Below are 18,508 nucleotides of genomic sequence, written 5' to 3' on the forward strand. Positions count from 1 at the left end.
GCTAAGACATTTTTTTCTGTTTAGACGGACCGTGCGATTCTGTTCATTTCCACGTACACGTTTTCGTGTATCCGGTTTTTTTTCGCGATGGCTGATGTTTTTGTAATAGTTAGCATCCATTAGTGGAAGATATAAGTTCCTTTTTCTGCTTCACAAGTTTCAAAAACTTGTGCACGTTCCGTTGTCGTTGTCTTTGTCTTTGGCAGTGTTCTCCAAAATACTGAACTGATTTTTAAATGTTGCGCATGCGGAGCTAATTCGTACTCTCCTATTCCGTGACGCGATCTGCGCACGTGGTTGTACTTCGTGTTTTGTATGTGCTCTAATCGTTTTTCGAAATTTTCCAGTCACCAACAAGCTTTATGATGTCATTCATTGATTCGCAATTGTTGTTTTTCCAGCCTTTGGGTATATGGGGGCATCGTACTCGGGCCTCAACCACCTTGCGCCGGATAGTTGGTAAAGTTTTTTCAGACCAATATGTACCCATACGTTCACCATACATATTGTCGATTTTGCTTGATACTGAATCAAATTCTTTGATAGTATCCAAATTGATCAGTCCATCCTCGCCAAAGATAGACGACATTATCGGCGCTTTTTCTTTGTCGTTCATTCATGCTCCCGAAAATATACGCAAATATTTTATACAAAAATGTACAATAAAAAAAAACATATAATAATGTATTTCTTAAGATAACATATGGGAAGTATATATACACACCATATGTTGACATAACAATAAATACAATCGCGAACTGTAATCACTCTGATAATATACACACGTGTGTGCTTCTTCTATGTATACTGTATGCAAGCCGTCGTAGACGTTTCAATGACCATTACTCATTCAAATCTTCATCAATAGTCATTACAATTGACATGAATTACTTTCTTTAGATATAGGTTACATATATTATTATTTGCGGTAACATTACTGCGTAATTTCGTAAAATAATTTGTGTTGTCGGTCGGATCTAGATCTCTACATGTAAGCTTGGCTTACACACATGTATACACTCTGCGTCTCTTCATATTTGAAATCGTCATTACTCCGGTATTTTTACTCCAATCTTAATGAATTTTTGTACAGAGATGCATTATGGTATGACAAACAACATATCTTATGTTGTCGTTAGGTTTTTCTAATTTTTTTAATGCTATGATGTGTTGTCGGTAATACTGAACATACACACTCGCGATATAAATCTGACCAGTCGCCGATCTCGTAACATTAAAACAGGTATAAAGTCTTCATTTTTATTCCAATCTTAATGAAATTTTGTACATAGATGCATTATAGTATGACAAATAACACATCTTCTGTTGTCGTTAGGTTTTTTAAAACATTTTCGATGTTACAACGTGTTGTCGGTATACCGTCACGGCAAACCTCTTGTCACTCGATTTATCGTTGACCAGCGGCCGATTTCAGAATATTAAAATCGCTCTAATTCCTTCATTTTTGCACCAATCTTCATAAAACTTGGTAGAAATATTCATTTTAATGTACTGAATAACATATCTTGTGTTGTCACTAACTTTTCCTTGTATTTAACGTGTTGTCGTTTGTTGTCGTTTGTTGTCGTTATTAAGTGTGACCGGGTTTAAGGTCCCTTCTTGGTTCCCCATACAGCACAAAAAAAGAAAACCGAATAATAAAAAAAAAAATAGAGAAAGTTGAAGCTATATATTTTGCATATGTATACTGTTATTTGTAAAGAATATATTAAACACAGTGGAGTATGTGTTCACTTAATTTAAAACAAGTAATTAGTCGGTAAATACTGCAAATGTTAAACAAAATGATGATTTTTTTTGTGCAAATCCTCAAGACACACATTAGCGTTAACGGGTTCGGCTCATATATTAGTAGTTTGTAGTCAAGTTTATCTACTTCATGCTATGCGTTAGAAAGAATGGCACAACTTGTGCGTTCCATATTTAACAAAATATTACGACGTATTTTCGAATCCCGGAGATTCGCCATATTGGAACGATGCCGAAATATAAGCAAGTTGTAACATAGGAAATTATACCAAAACAGACATACACATAACTTTGAAATGAAGTATATATTTATTTGAGGTCATTATCGCAATATTAACAAGCGAATTTACCTCATCAGACGCAAGACTTCTTCAACATAATGTAACAAAATCGGTGTGTCGAAAGTTAGCTTTTTAAAGCACCTACCCGGAAGATACCGGAAGCTAGGAAATCAATACGCTGAAAGTGAAAAGAGATCAGTAATGATACTTAACGTTACATTTGAGCATAACTACAGAGCCATATAATGTCCGATGTCATGTTGAAACCAAAAGATGAAGATAGTTATTTTATTCCAACATTTAGATATTTTATTTATTGAACTGCGGGCCTTGTTATTCATTATGCAATGACTTCCGGTTTTTCGCGAGAGGGCATGCAGACAGCAACTGAGCAGAAGATGTTATTCATTTATGTTGATACATATGATTGATTGTGGTAAGTACTGTTGATAAGTGATACATAGCATAACATTTTATTTCTTCATTGTTATAATCAACGATCAAATGGACAGAACGCTCGAATTCTTAGTCGATTTATCCAGCAGTGAGGTTTGACATTTGATGTGAATATGTCAACTTCCGGATGATTTAATTATAAACGTTTAAAAGTATATATTTTTCAGTTTCATGGGTAGTGGTAACGTTGGGTACCTTGGGCATAGTTTCCTGTGGGTTGTGGTGTCTGATGGCCTTGTTCGTCGTAGGGTTGTCCATCTACATATAGGATATCACGCACAATTTTGGCCCTGTGCCCCTCTGCGCGGAGCTGGCGTAGTTTGGGGTAAAGGCTACGACGCGCCTGCTCAATTTCCTCAGGAAATTGTCGGTTGATTCTGTACGGCTTTCCGCGGAGCTTTCTGGCATTTTGTAGCCGACATGCTCTAGGTCTGCTTGGTAAATAAATTTCGCTATTATCGGCCTAGGACCTCTTCTCGATTCTCTGCCGAATCTATGAACATTAGCAAACTGGGGGGTTTCATAAATGCCAAGTTGCTCGTCGAGGAATTGTCGTATGACGTCATATGTATTCTCCCAGTTCTACTCATTAAGGTTTAAGGGGGTCACACTTAATAACGACAACAAACGACAACAAACGACAACACGTTAAATATAAGGAAAAGTTAGTGACAACACAAGATATGTCATTCAGTACATTAAAATGAATATTTCTACCAAGTTTTATGAAGATTGGAGCAAAAATGAAGGAATTAGAGCGATTTTAATATTCTGAAATCGGCCGCTGGTCAACGATAAATCGAGTGACAAGAGGTTTGCCGTGACGGTATACCGACAACACGTTGAAACATCGAAAATGTTTTAAAAACCTAACGACAACAGAAGATATTTTATTTGTCATACTATATTGCATATATGTACAAAATTTCATTAAGATTGGGAAAAAAATGAAGACTTTATACCTGTTTTAATGTTACGAGATCGGCGACTGGTCAGGTTTACTACCGACAACAGATCGACGACTCACACACGCCTGTACACGCGTGTGTACGAGTGCATAGGGTCTCGATACTGTTTGTCTAAGCCATTATTGTGTAAACATCATTATAGTCGGTGTAGAACTCTAGGCCATACTCAATACACGAACACTTATATTACAATATATTTTATTGTATGATATTGACACAAACGCGATACACTTTTGAAAGATATAAACAAAGCCAGCGATCTCACGATTACTGGAAGTACGGAAACATGTTAAAGTCAATAACCTTCACAAAATATTGTGTATGTTATCAAAAAATCAGTCTCCCATTAGAAGTTGTTATCAATGATACATTTGTAAATGAATGTGGAAAGGCTGCATCCTATAATTAGGAATGTCTAGTAAAGTAAGATTCCCTTTATAAATGTACATGAATGAGTGGGACATGGGGAAGGTGGGCGGTGCGAGAGGATTGTACCCTTTGTCTTCTTGTTACAAGTATAATCATGGATGTTCCAATGTTAAAAATATGAAGGCATTACAATACCGCAGTTTTGGAACAAACAGTGTTTCATGATTGTTGTGTTTTTATTCAATCGTCTAAAAAGGAACGAGTTAGTGTGATTTGTACATAATCATGTTAGTGTTAAATACGGTGTCACTTCTTAGCTGACGGAGCATGCATACACTGTATGATATGCTCCTCAATCGATAGCGTTGTTGATTTCCACTCTCGAGACCTGGATTGCTCATCCGATAAGAATCATGTGTATTTATCCCTGTTCTTCTTTGATTAATTTACCTTTTATGATTCTGTAGTTTTGTCATTAAATATTGATTTGAAATATAAAACATCAATTAATATATTCTGGTTAATGGTAAAAAGTTGATGCCCCCTGGCCAAAACAAGTTGATCTTGGACATTGATTGTCATGTAATGAGATTAATCTAAGTATAACAGGATGAGACTGTGCCGCCAGGTGGACTTGAACCTGCTACCAAGTCTTACTGGTCTGTTGCTTTACCAGCTAACTTAGTGTAAGGGAAATTCCCTCTAGCCTGACGCTAGGAGGCTGTAGTATCACTTTATTATACTTGTTACAAAAGTGATAGTTCATTACCTTACAATAATGAATACAATAAAGCACATACAATGTATATACACAGTTAGTAAAATATTGGATCTATGAGTTTTCCTTTATGAAAATTAATTGTTTCCTTTATTATTTCAGTGGAAAAAATGAGATTGTATCCTACCAGTAGACTAGTCATCGAATCACCAGACAGATATGCAGTATATGTGTAACCCTGCAGGTACATAAAAGTATGTACATGTTTATAAAAACATTGTAGTGTGATTTAAAAATATATGTATTTGTCTCCTTTCTCTCTGTCAACCCCACTCTGTCATGCAATATCATGTCATGGCACAATTAGATACAGTCAAACCTGTCTATAAAGGACACCAAAGGGACATAGCAAAATTACCCTTAAATATAGATAGATATAGGTCTCCTTTATACAGAGTGCTACCTTTATAGTATATTTCACCAAATGGAACTGATGGGTTTGTATTTTATAAAAAAAAAAGGACCCTTTACCTACCGGTTTGACTGTATTGAGATGGAGGCATTTCCAGTTGAAACAATAACTTGATCATAATATTTGGGTTTATATAATTTTGTACATGTATATTTTAAGGAATGGTGCACATGCTTAGCTATATATACATTGACCAGAATACTTTTGTCACACTCACTTTTGCATCATTGTTTGAGGTTCACAATTAAATATCTTTTTGTTTTGTTTTGAAGTTCTCATCAGTTTTGAACTTATACAGATAAATAGAACAGGGTTGGGGTCAATTACATTGCAATGTAATTAATTACAATTACAATTACTTGGTCTAAAGTCAATTACAATTACAATTACAATTACTCAGTTTTGTAAATGTAATTAATTACAATTACAATTACATTCAAAAAGTAATTAATTACAATTACACATTACATTTTCCTAATATGTTTATTTTTGATAACGTCATACAATTTAGCATTGATACAGATATATAAGTCAATATCAGTAAATTCTGACAGAACACATGTTCACTTCACATAAACCGCAAGTTACAATTGAGTACTGGTAGGGTGTATTAGTTTTACATGTACATTTTTATTGGCGAGGATCACCTCGCCATTGTGATCGTGGTTGCAAAATTCTCTTACAGTCAATTTCCTCAATATGATTGGCTTAAAAATTGCTCGCAGATACTAGCGCTCCTAGCGGCAGTGTATTCAACAACTTTGATTTTACCGGGAATTTTAAATAGCAAATTTTGAATATAAAAGTTACTGAAATAAGCGTATCTGTAACTTTGAAATAGGAACAGAATATTACGGCTTTCATATCCTTACTATATACACTATCCAAAAGATCTTCTGTTTGAAAATTTTCACCTGAATTGTTTACAAAGTTGTTTCGCTCCGAAGCTGGTTCACCCCAGACGTTTACTCCCTATTAGTGACAGTTATCCTGCAACTGAAAAAAAATGAAATCAATATTTCGCCTCGAACATCAAAATTGATACCATAATGAATTTTGTAATTTGAATCAAATTTGTCTCGGAGCAAATACATTTCATGGCGAAATGGAGATGCATGTTGTGGCACATGGCCTTACTTCAATGGAAGAAAGACAACTCTAACAAAATTTTGGACAAACTTGGTCTATTGATAAAATAGCACGTGACAGACGGTGAACATTTTGTAAATGTCCAAGGTGGCGTAATCTAAAACTAACGGCAGTTAATAAGGTATGAATATTTTCCACATCCATAATTATCGATAATTTCATAAGCACATGTATAAATATCAGATTATATCTATATACTAAAGTACGTTCAGAGATTACCTCTAAACCATACTTTTGAAACATTTTAGTTATTTTCACCACAGGAGCTTGACGTTCTGATCATATACATACAGCATATTCATTAAACTAGGTAATACGAAGTAAATTTTTGGCCGAATGACATAAATCATATATGGAATGTTCATATAACTCGAAGTGATATTTTTTTAACTACTAGATCGACGAAAATGTCGATTTCTTTTTCATAATTCTTCCGTAAAACGGCACTTAAAAAGCTGTTTCAATCTGTAAAAATGTAGAGAAAACTGTTAATATCCTGAGTTATATTTTACCAACAATCATCAGAGATTAGCAATTAAAACTTACATAAACATATTCCCGACTCTCACTTGTATTGTGTGATCACTCGAGCGGAACTAATCTCTATCACCTGGCACAGTCTTACGATCACTGTTTTTAGTGCGATTACATCTTAGGGTGTGAACAATGTTAGTTTTTTTTTAACTTTTTACTCAACAAAATAGACTTTACGCTTTCCATGATCAGCACCATTATTTTCTGTATAACCTATTAATTTACCACTGTACCCATGCATATGATACGTGTGTATATTTATACTTCTTTGTGCACATTATATAACAACCACAGGGACCTGGCACGAAATTTTTTAACCAACAGTATATATCTATATATTATACTATAAATATATATATGTATACTGTTAGTTTAAAAAAAATCGTGCCAGGTCCCTGTGATAACAACTGCTATATTACAATCAATTTATGAAGGACAAAACTCTTACATGTAAGAACAGGAGGACTGAAGAACAGCGGGAATTAAACTTCAATAATATTTCCTCTATGCTGGTATTGCTATTTATGATTAAAATGTTTAATTATATGATATTAGCCTTTTCAGTAATTACTCCGTTAATACATTTATTGTTTCCTTATGTTTTACAGAATGTCAGCATGCATGTATCATTTCAACTGGAAACAGTCTAGGAGAAGAATTGTGTGAACAAAAAGAAGTAATTTTCAACTGAGGAAGCTTAATTTGTTATCATTTTCAATCCGAAAATAATTACATCATCTTCAAATTCCTTATTGTGAATTAAACTGTAATATGATTTAAGCATATACCTGATATTTGTTTATATTCTATGACATGTACATGCTTGAAATGAAATGAATAAATAAAAGATTATTTAAATTTAAAACACAATATGACATTAGGTATTTATATTTTTTGTCAAAAACATATTAAGCTTATCGTTCATAACACACTAATCATCACCTTCGAGACAATTTAATGAAAATCAATTAAACATTAATTTGTATAACACAGGTCGTCTATGTTTTCCCCGCCTTGACTATCAATGTTCCCTGATCACTCTGAAAGTATTGATTTTACCTTTTTTTCGATCACCACATGAACTGCCTTTAAATCAATCACACCAATGAGACATACATTTACTACATTCATTATATCACTAAGGCAATTCTGCAAGATCAGCGAACATTGTTGATTTACCTTGAATATCTACATGCACAGTATGGTACCATATGTAACAGGAGAGGAGAAAATGTAGCGGCAAGACCGGGATTCGATCCCGGGACTCTCTGAACACTAGCTGAGTGCTCTACCGACTGAACTACCTGGTCATCGATAATCGACCAAGTCCAGTCCCGCTACACTCCTCTCTCCTTTTTTGAATACATACGAGACCCTTTCAAACACCACAGCCGTTGGTTATTTAGTTGGGTGCCAATTCTGTAACAGGAGAGAAGAAAATGTAGCTCTTCCGACTGAGCTACCTGATCACCGATAATCAACCCAGTCTGATCCCGCTACAAATATTTATCTGGTTATTTTATCTCCCTTCCTTTTTTCAATCTACCTTTATGACTTAGAATCTTACCTGGTGGAAAAAATATTTTGTCTTACAAATCTTGACAAATTGTGCACACTGTGATTGTTGCAAGCTAAACTACGTATCCGCTAGCTGATTGCTGTTGATTGTTAATGATCTCAAACACACTAAATACTTATTGTGCCAATTTAAGTAAATAGATTCTACTCTTTTCAAATATTCCTGATTACTATTCATGTGTAATATCTTAAAACATTGACGTGTGCACGGAGTACGGCGGACCAGACCGCCAATGTTTTGGACATCTGCTAGATATTTCAGTTTCAGGTTACGATGGCCAATAAAAGAAAACAAACACAATGCGGTTTTTATATGTTATTTCTTCTAAATACAACATTTTTTGTGCAAGTTGTCAAACATTTATCGGGAATATTTTGCATTGAAATTGTCGCCTTCATACATCGGTTTTGGGACTCTCTGGACATTGTTTTCCCCCATTTTTTTGATGCGCTAAATATACTGATAGTAGATTTTTTAAGCATTTTCAGCCCTAAAAAGTACCTGCGCAAATTATACCAGTTTTTACGGTATATGATATCGGAATATATCCCAAACTTTTTATCATATTATTTGCCAATAACACTGTTATGATATCAGAAATATCTGATGGTCTACAACAAATGTTACATGAATTTTAACAATATTGCATAACATGGAAATTAGAACTTAATATCAGAAAGATAAAAATTGTGACATTCTCAAGATGTAAATCGGTACAACAACACCAGTTGATGTTATGGAATACAGAATTAGATTTATAAGAATTGTTTACATATCTAGGTACAGAAAATAATGTTAATGGTAGCGTTTTTAAAGAAAGGGAAAAAACCTGCTGAACAAACAATTAAATCGGTGTTTGCTATTTATAAGAAATAAAGGAATGTATCTCTTCCTGTTCATCTTAAACTGAAAATATTTGATTCACTTGTAATGACAGTTTTATTATACTCATCAGAGGTATGGGGATTTGAAAATAAAAAATGTAGAAAAAATCATTTGTAATTTTGTAAAACAATCCTGAAGTTAAGAAAGTGTACAAACAATTTCATTGTCTATGGTGAGCTAACAGGTTATTCGGTTTGAATTGAAGTTTTGATACAATGTATATCAATCAACTTGCTGTTTTACAAAAGAATAATTACAAAACTTGTTAAAAGTAGACCAATTGACAATTTATTAAAAAAAATCACATGGTGATATTGATAAGTCTTCTAGAGGACAGACATATTCTATACTCGAGACATTTTGACATAGAAAAGTTTGCCTCTTGTCTTTCTCTGCTGCAAAACAATACTTTTTTAACTGACACTGTGGTCCCAGGAACTTGATGACAATAGTCATTAAGAATGGATATTTTCATTAACATCAAATTAACAAGGAAAATGCTAAAGGTGTTATAAAATCATTTGACATATAACATCATAGGAAATATTAGAATGGGCTTCCAAGATTTTAGTATGTGTCTCTTATTTTACACCTTGGTGTCCAAGGAATCCTCAAAAGTCCAAACTGGAAGGAACACCAGCCAAATTTATTTCTTATTGTACAAAACTATTGTAGTATTAACCTTAGAAATATATTCCTCCTATCCTCGAGACCGAGCCATTTAGTACTTTCAGTACTTTGATTGGACCTAGCAGTAACATTGGCAAATGTGTCAACTTTAGGTACCAGGTATTCATGTTTTTGAATTGCATTTTATCATCATCAGCTTGAAAATTATCATCAGACAGTCTGATTATGTGTGATCGGAATACTTTGGCAGCAGCACTAAACAATCTCTCTACTGGAGCAGAAGTGGCTGGTATAGCTATAAATGCTTGCTAGCTAAAATAGACGAATTTGGATATCAGCAAGGATTATCTTTCCAGAACTTTAATGGGTCACAACATCTCTCATTAAAGCATTGAATTTAAGACCTGAGTTGTGTCTCTTTCGTGGGGGTGTAATGGGAAGAAAACTGAAAAAGACTTCTGTTTTAATTTTCTTGGCAGGGGGCGGTGAAGACTAATATGAGCTATCATCTATACTTTTGCCTTCATTAGATATGCTAATTAGTGATCAACAGATGTTATATAAGCAAGACCTTTGTGAGTTGTAATCACAGGCTATATGTGTTCACACCTCACACCTGTATAGTGCCTGAGGGGTAAACTACAGGTAAAAAGAGGTACAAGTGTAGTGTATACTATGGTCACTGCCTCACATGTGTTACTTAATTGTTTAAATTTCTATATAGCCAAATATATGTCATTAATTAATCTTGGTATTAGACATTAGTAAATATGTATTATGTAATTGAAAAGTAATTGAAATGTAATTGTTAATTACACATTTTTAGAATGTAATGAATTACAATTACAATTACATGTAATTGAAATATTTCTTAATTACAAATTACTTTCAATTACTTGAAAAAATGTAATTAATTGCAATTAATTACAATTACATTTTTAATTACCCCAACCCTGAGCAGTACAGCAGTTATATCTGGCTATGAATCTACAAAGCACTATACAAACTGAAGTTATTTGATCAGTTCCTTTAGCACCTTGAATTATAGCCAGAGAAGTGGAGAATAATTGAGATTGCATCAGGGAAAAGAGACAGAGTGATGTGTATCAAGTTTTAACAAAGAAGGTCCATGTGGAGCTGGAAACAAAACCAATGAAAGGTTTTACGAATGTGATATTTGAAGGTGTTTAATGAATATCATCCATGCAGATTGTACATATATGACTGTAATGACAATCATAATTGACTAAAATAATTTGTGTTTTGTCTGCAATACTGTGGAATGATAGACAACTACATGAATAGATGAGGTGGTATTATTGACACTACTGTTTTCTAAGTTATTGTTAGAAAATTACATGTACATAATAATTGGGCCCCTCATCGTTATGTCCATCTGCGTGAAAAGTTTAGTTAGTTACAAAAGGCCAATTTACTTGAAATTTTACAAGATTCAAGCATTTGGTACATAGTATGTAAATGTGCATTTTTTTCCATTAATAAAGATGGATGAAAAAATCTGCTTTCTTTTTTATTGATAACTTAAGACAGACTTAAGTAATGTTTTCTAATCATCTCTTGTCTGTCGTCGAACATCCTCTGCAGTCCATCAGGCCCCAATTTCTAAAACAAACTTAACTTAAGAACTTACTTAAGTCAAAAAGTTTTACGTAAGTTACATAAGGAGAAAAACAGAAAAACTTAAGTTCTGACCTAAGTCTGCACTTTTGTTTCAAGAAATCTGGGCCTGATCTTCATAGATTGAAGGACTTAATAAAAAAAATATTAATTTCATGGCCTAGAGATTTGGTCTAAGATTTTCTTCTAGAGAGTGTACTCCGATACTACAGTTAAATAGGGAAGCATGGTTTGAGAACTATTTGTTTCCCTCAGGAAAACGTTGAACTTTCTTATAATTATCAGTACGAGATCACAGGGATCTGGCACAAGTTTTCAACCAACACTATATAGACTATATATACATTGTATTTATATACATTGTGAAACAAATCTATGATTTCTGAGCCACAAGACCAGAGAGGGAGACCAAAAGTGGTCAAACTGACCAAGATGTCTACAGTATTTTTCTCGAAATCCAGATATACTCAAATTTAATACTCATTACAGATAAAAGTTTCTTTTTTCAAATACATTTTACATAAAGAGTGTGTTTCCTGAAATCAGGATATTAGGCTTTTCCCAAAGCAAGAAAGTAAAGTTCATTACAAGTATATACATGTAGTTTTCATATAAAAATGAAACAACAAAATGTTTGACCATTATTTATTCAATGGCAGTAAGATTTCATACAAATTTGAATACATATGTCATGGTTATTTGGTTTTGATATGCATCTGTTTGAGTCCTGAATGTTCCTTTACCAAAAAAAGTCAAATTCTTTTTTAAGCATACATAACTCAAGTGACCTCTAAGGCCATTTTATCTTTTGTTTCCATAAAATTTACTAATAAAACATTTCTTACTGTTCAAAATATACTACATAATTACAAGGAAATAGAGTTTTACATTATATTTATTCTAGCAAATTTTCTTTTGATAATGTCTATGATACAAATGTACTTGCCCCATGGGCCTCCATACATTGTATGGAGAAAGTAGTCCATGGCTGCCATTTTGGATTTCTTGTTCATTTATTAACAAACTTTTACTAGTCTATTTTAGATGTTTATCATTATATTATACCAACCAAAGGCATAGCATGACCTAGAAAATAACTTTTAAAAGATATTTGAGTTCCTTTTCAAACAATATATGACTTCACAAATTCTGAGGATTTGCAGCAAAATTTCAACAATTTTGTGGTACTCATTTCATTTCAGAAGTGTTTTTAAATAAATAGTTTATTCACATGGATAGTCTGTTTCCTACTGAACATTTTGGTATATAGAATGTATGTTATATTTAAGTTTTTTAACTTGTAATTCTAACTAGAAAAACACACTCTGAAAAGGGACCTTCTACCTTAATGCCAGAAAAGATCAGATTGTATTTCATAGATCGACATCTCAGGTCCGTAAGTTGTTCTGTAATCTCATCGTTTTTCTCCGTCACATCAGCTAAAAAATTTTAAAAACAATAATAAAAACAAGATGGCTGCGCCCATGCAGATCGGTTACGGTGAGCTCTGAAATTAATTGACGATTGAGTGTATTTTCAGTGTTCTTTTCGTGTTGGGATTTCGCAGACAGATGGGGTCAAGCTGCGATGAAGCCATTGTCTAGCAGTTTGACCCAATAGTTGTATAATTATATGGTTATGAACGTTTGAAGTGGTCTAAGGCATTGGTATAGAATTCACCTGTATTATTGTGAAACCACGTGTGGAGTCACTACATAAGTATCAACAATATGGTCACTGCTAACAATAAGTATACTCACCAGGTTAGTGAAGGTCTTCGGGAATACGTAGAATATATAGAATGTATAATACAGATATATAACAGTTCACAACACAGGTCTTCTTAGTTCGGCGTGGTTCTCTCGACTGGCGTTGGTGCCGTGTGCCAACCGGAAGCGCAGTAACACCCGAGGTGTTCCGAGTACAAAGTACCGAAGGCTTGCTCCCGGCCGACATAAGCCTGTTTCACCACACTCCTCCCCGTTTTAGAGTCCTCCCTGTGCTGTGCGACGATTGGTGGGTCTCCTGGCTCACGATGGTCCAGATGAGTCCAACGTATTTACAAGTGTTTACATAAAGTCTCCGCACGTAAAGATAACGGCATGAGACTTGGGAGTCCAATTAGAGGCTATAGGGAGGTCCTCCCTACAGCCTGTAGCCCTCTGCTAGGGGATAGTGAGGAACTATAGGGACCAAAGTCCCTACAGCCCATACAAGGCAACAGCATTCCGAGTGGTGTGCTCCGCGATGTCCTTGGTGAGTGAGTCGAGCTGGGATGCTACTAAAGACGCGGTGTCCCCGAGATACGCAGGGGTGCTCACCTTGGCTTTCCTCAGTGGAAAGTAGGGAGAATCTGTCTCCAGCAGCAGCCGGTCTCGCGGAATCGCTTCCAAGGCCTCCAACTGCATCCTGTCAAAGCTGTGAACAGCGGCAGTGACCCCAAAATAGGTGTTGGGAAACCTACGGAGCCACGCACGCACCACATCCGCCTCCCCCATGAAGCAGTGGAGATGGATGGGCTGTTCCTTGGAGCACACGTCCTCCACCATGGTCAATGCTGCCCTGTAGATATCCGTCCCGTGAACGTCCCCCTTCACTCCTCTCAAGTGGAGCACGATTGGCTGGGTTGGTCTTGCCATCTTCAGTAGCTTGGCAAAGACCTCCGTCTGGCGCCTCCACTTGGCAATGGGGATGGTTCTGTCCAGGCCGAACTCTCCAAGAGCCACAACCTTCGGATGCTGCAACAGTCGTTGGAGGTGCAGCTTCTGGTCCACAGTGAGGGTCTCGCAGTGTTTTGGATGCACCCCCACTGCTACCTTCCATGGGCCCTCCAGCGTGAAGTCCACAGGTGGATAGTTGCTGGGCTCGCTGTAGATGATGACCCCTCCAACAAGAGCTGCTGGTACCGAAGGCTGTTCGATCACACTGCTGGAGAAACTGTAGCTCAGCAGCTCCTCAACAGTATGACCGCTAGATTTTCCCCAGATCTGGCGACTGGTCCGGTCGAGATGGAAATGGCTGTCATAGACTTCGAGCTTGCCTTGCTCTGCGTGGCTTTGTGGCTCTTCGTCGTCCGAGCTTGCTTCATCCACCACGACGAATTCCTCCAGACCTGGGAACTCCTCCTCCTCGATCTCTTCCGACTGCTCTGGTCCCTGCACCGTAGCGGTGACCTCGGCCACACACAACTCCTCCACAACACGTGACTCCTCCCTACCGTCCTTGTCTGGCAATTCCACTGTTGGTCTGGCCACCCTGTAGTGATAAAAATCACGCCTCAGTGACCTAGAGCACGAGTCTAGGATGGCCATCAAACACCTCCAGAATAACAGGACAGCAGGAGAGTTGACAGGATGTAGTGAAAACTCCCTCGGTGCATTCAGTCCCAGTACCCTGCAGGCTTGTCCGTAAACGTCTTGATGGCACGGCTCCAAAAAGCTTCCTTCAGGGATCCGGCCAGACTGGTTGACCTTGTCTACGACCGTCTGCAGGGTTGTCTTTCTTCCGTACACTCTTCGCACCAACCACCTCAGGGCTTCAATCTGGCCAGGGATGTTAGAGCCGACGTCAGCGAACACGGCAGGCAGGTGCTTGGAGACTGCATGTCGCTTGATCCGTCTATCCCGCGACTGGCATCCGGACAAGGGACAATACGGTGGCACGGTCTTGGCCTGCTGGTCCGATGCTGACGTTGCTACTGGCGGCCGGACTGGGCTAATAGGTCTCCGTACCTTTGGAGGTGGCTGGTCCTCAGGGGCTCTGGATGCAGTCCGCTTCTTTACTTCTGCAACGGCCACACCACTCTCGTGGTGCGGACGACAGGGCGACACTGACGACGTGAAGTCCATGGGCTCCTCTAGATGTGCGGGGACATCTACTGTGAGGTCCAGGTCGTCATCAGCGCTACCGGTCTCTTCTGGTTTCTGGCTACCGTCCATGGCGTCAGCCCGAACCACCGACAACGACGGGTCTGTTTGGAGACGGACGTCTTTACACATTCCTGTTGCCGGGGTCCAGGTCGACGTTACCTCCTGGCGTTTGGGGCGTGACAAGCGGCTTCCATCTGTTGAGGGCAGGTGCTGGTCGATCCAGTGGTCGGGAAAATCGCACCGACAGTTCAACCTCATCTCACGGATCCACCTCTTGTCTCTTTGTTGATAGGCCAGGGCAGACTGTAGTCCCAGAACTTCCTCTTTCTCATCGACGGCTAGAGTCAAGATGGCAGTGTAAAACGCCATTGGCTCCAGCAACGTCCCGGCCTGGCTTACTCTCCGGATGCATTGGAGACTGGTCTCATCCTTGGTCCGGAGGGCGGCGATGGTTTTTCTTGGAGCGGGCCGAGCTGCCTTCCTGCCTGAGCGCTTCGGCTTGGAGGCAACCTTCCAACCACGCTTGCTTGGGCTGTCCGACATTTTTCCTGCAAGTAGAAAGTAGAACCGGTTACTACTATGAAAAACACTCAGGACACAGGTACACATCGATGAGCTTTGCCTGTTCCTTGGTTACATTTACGCAGGACCCATGATACCATTCTCTGCACTCTGCGCATTGTATCATGAGCTCGCCGACATCGGGGCCACGACAAACGCAATACAAACTTTCGTTCGTGGTCAGTGATAGCGGTTGACCCCTAGTGTTGTTTTGGCTGCGTAACTGGCGTTGTTTCTGTAACCAAGCTGGTAAATCCCTGTCTCGGCAAGGCTTGATGCGATCGTGATTGATTGTCACGAGTTTTTTCCTGAGCATTATCTCGTATACGTAATCGGTGAGTTTCCGCACGATTAATGCCGGTCCCTTCCAGGTTGGAGAGAGTTTGCTACAAACACCCTTAACCGTGGCTGTATCTAACACGTATACAGCATCGCCAACGGAGTATGACCTTACGAAGGTTTTCAGGTCATAATCTCGCTTACTCCTTGCTTGGCTGGTAGCCAGCTGGCTCTGAGCAAGCTTATGGGCGGCTTGTATTTCCGTGACTAACCTGGCCACATACGGTTCGTAATCCTCAGACTCCTCAGGATGAGGACCTGGGAACACGAGCTCGACAGGGGTATTAACCTCCCTCCCCAACATTAACATGTTTGGTGTGAACCCAGTGCTACGATTTACAGCCGACCTAATGGCTCCAGCGAGGAGCGGTAGATACTCATCCCATTTACTAGCTGACCGACTGGTAAAGCAGCGCACTGCGTCCATAACTGTCCTGTTAAACCGTTCCACTTGACCGTTGGCGGATGGTCTGAACGGCGTGGTCCGAGCTTTGTGTATTTTAAGCGCCTTACACAGCTCGGCGAACAAGTTGCTCTCGAAGTTAGTTCCTCTATCCGTAAAGATCTGTAACGGAATTCCAAACCGTGAGAAAAACTGGTTCACCGCGGCTCGAGCTGTTTCTTCAGCTGTTTGGTTTGGGAGCGGGATACACTCTACCCACTTGGTAAATTGGTCGACGATCATCAGGATACACGTGTTGTTATTAATCGTGGCTGGGAACGGCCCCATGAAATCGAGATGTACTCGTTCCATGGGCGCGCTAGCATGATATGATGTAAACCTCGCTCGCGCTCGCCGGTTAGGTTTTTTATTCCTGTTACAAGTTGCGCACGAGGCCACATAATTACGTATATCACGTGACATATTGTACCAATAAAACCGGGCCTTACACCTCCCGATAGTTCGTTCCTGACCCTGATGGCCCGCTGAAGGTAGATCATGAGACAAGGCCAGTATTTCCTGTCTCATGCTAGTTGGAGCGACTATCACTTTCTTAGTGAGATGTTGTGGATCCCGTCTCCATAAAACACCATCGTCATCTAAGGTAAATAATTCCTTATTGATCCAATAATGCTTTACTTCCTGGCTACTCAGCATGAGGGCTTCCTCAGTTGGAGTTTCTCTGGTTTTCAGCCAAGCACACAAGATGTTTAGCTCTGAGTCTCCCTGTAAACGAACTACCCGGCACAGATTTGTTCCTTACTACTTCCGGTGGTTTGTCTGGCACCCTTCAGAGCGAGGGGTCCAGGCAGATCCAAGATGGCGTCGTGTGGCGAAAAGAGACTGTCAGGTGTATTGAAAGAGTTGAAAATCATGAAACAGTCGAGGTCCTGTAAGGAGATACGCTTTTGTAAAGATAAGTATTGGTTTAAGAAGAATTTAAAGACTGTTTTGATGGGGATAGTGATGAAGATTTATGAAATTTTAAGAAATCCCAGTCGAAGACTACTGTAACGCAGGGGGCCAACTCAATGAAAATGGATGTTGTCATACATTTTTTGTATTTGGAGGATGGACTGATGAGTATATATGACAGTCATGTGATTTTTTTTTGTGAAGACTTTTTTTAAATACGAAAATTTGAAAAAAAAAAGATGGACTGTTTCATTGTAAATTTCCCGACTCTTCTTAATTAATTTTTAATTTCTCGTATTTTTTTTTTAAAATCCACATGGACGTCATACTAAACTCATCAGTCCATCCTCCAAAAATACAAAAAAATGCCATGCCAAAAACATCCATTTTCATTGAGTTGGCCCCCATGTGTACTGTAAACAGATTCCCGAGGAGTACAGTTCAATTCAATGCAGCATTTAATGTATTTTCATTCATAACACTACATGTCATGGTTTCAAGTGTTCTGTTCTGTATACTATCTTTGTTAAATTGATATTTTGAAGGAAAAGATATTTATTAATGACTTAATTCGATTAGAATTTCCTTGTGTTTTTTTATCATGCCATGATTTCCATAGGCATTCTTCGAGGTAAGTGGTAAAATCGGCATTGATTCCATATTGAAATACGATTCCATCTGTCAATCACTTGCCGCCCCGATTAACTTTTTCTTTCATTTTTAAGCACGCGAGTATTTCTTAAAAACAAAGGTTTGCATCTTCATGAATTCATCATTTGTGCATCTTCCTGTGTCTTTTCAACTGAAGCATGCCATTTGATTTTAAATACATTGAGAGATTGCGTGTTACGTCATCAGTATCGACAGATATCGATCGATTGAGTTTATCGTCTGCTTGGATTTTGCCACTCAAAGTTAACCATGGCAATGCAA

At 38.1% G+C, this 18,508-nt stretch overlaps 1 protein-coding gene and 1 long non-coding RNA gene across 2 annotated transcripts; one reads left to right on the forward strand and one right to left on the reverse strand.

The window, feature by feature from the left end:
• Positions 1-2,263: 2,263 nt before the first annotated feature.
• Positions 2,264-5,326, forward strand: LOC138311620 (uncharacterized). The gene is made up of 3 exons (XR_011206693.1): positions 2,264-2,487; positions 4,725-4,816; positions 5,307-5,326. It is a non-coding gene; the product is annotated as an uncharacterized lncRNA (long non-coding RNA).
• Positions 5,327-13,536: 8,210 nt separating this feature from the next.
• LOC138311619 (uncharacterized) lies at positions 13,537-17,309 on the reverse strand. The gene has a single exon (XM_069252896.1). It carries the CDS (start codon positions 15,925-15,927, stop codon positions 13,651-13,653), a length of 2,277 nt encoding a protein of 758 aa, XP_069108997.1. The 5' UTR covers positions 15,928-17,309; the 3' UTR covers positions 13,537-13,650.
• Between the last annotated feature and the right edge of the window lie 1,199 nt (positions 17,310-18,508).

The sequence above is a fragment of the Argopecten irradians genome, unplaced genomic scaffold (genome assembly GCF_041381155.1).
Source record: "Argopecten irradians isolate NY unplaced genomic scaffold, Ai_NY scaffold_0065, whole genome shotgun sequence".
Taxonomy (NCBI): Eukaryota; Metazoa; Mollusca; class Bivalvia; order Pectinida; family Pectinidae; genus Argopecten; species Argopecten irradians.

What these genes read in the sequence shown, in the direction of transcription:
- LOC138311619 (XM_069252896.1), bottom strand. Translation starts at nt 15,927, where the DNA reads ATGTGTACCTGTGTCCTGAGTGTTTTTCATAGTAGTAACCGGTTCTAC.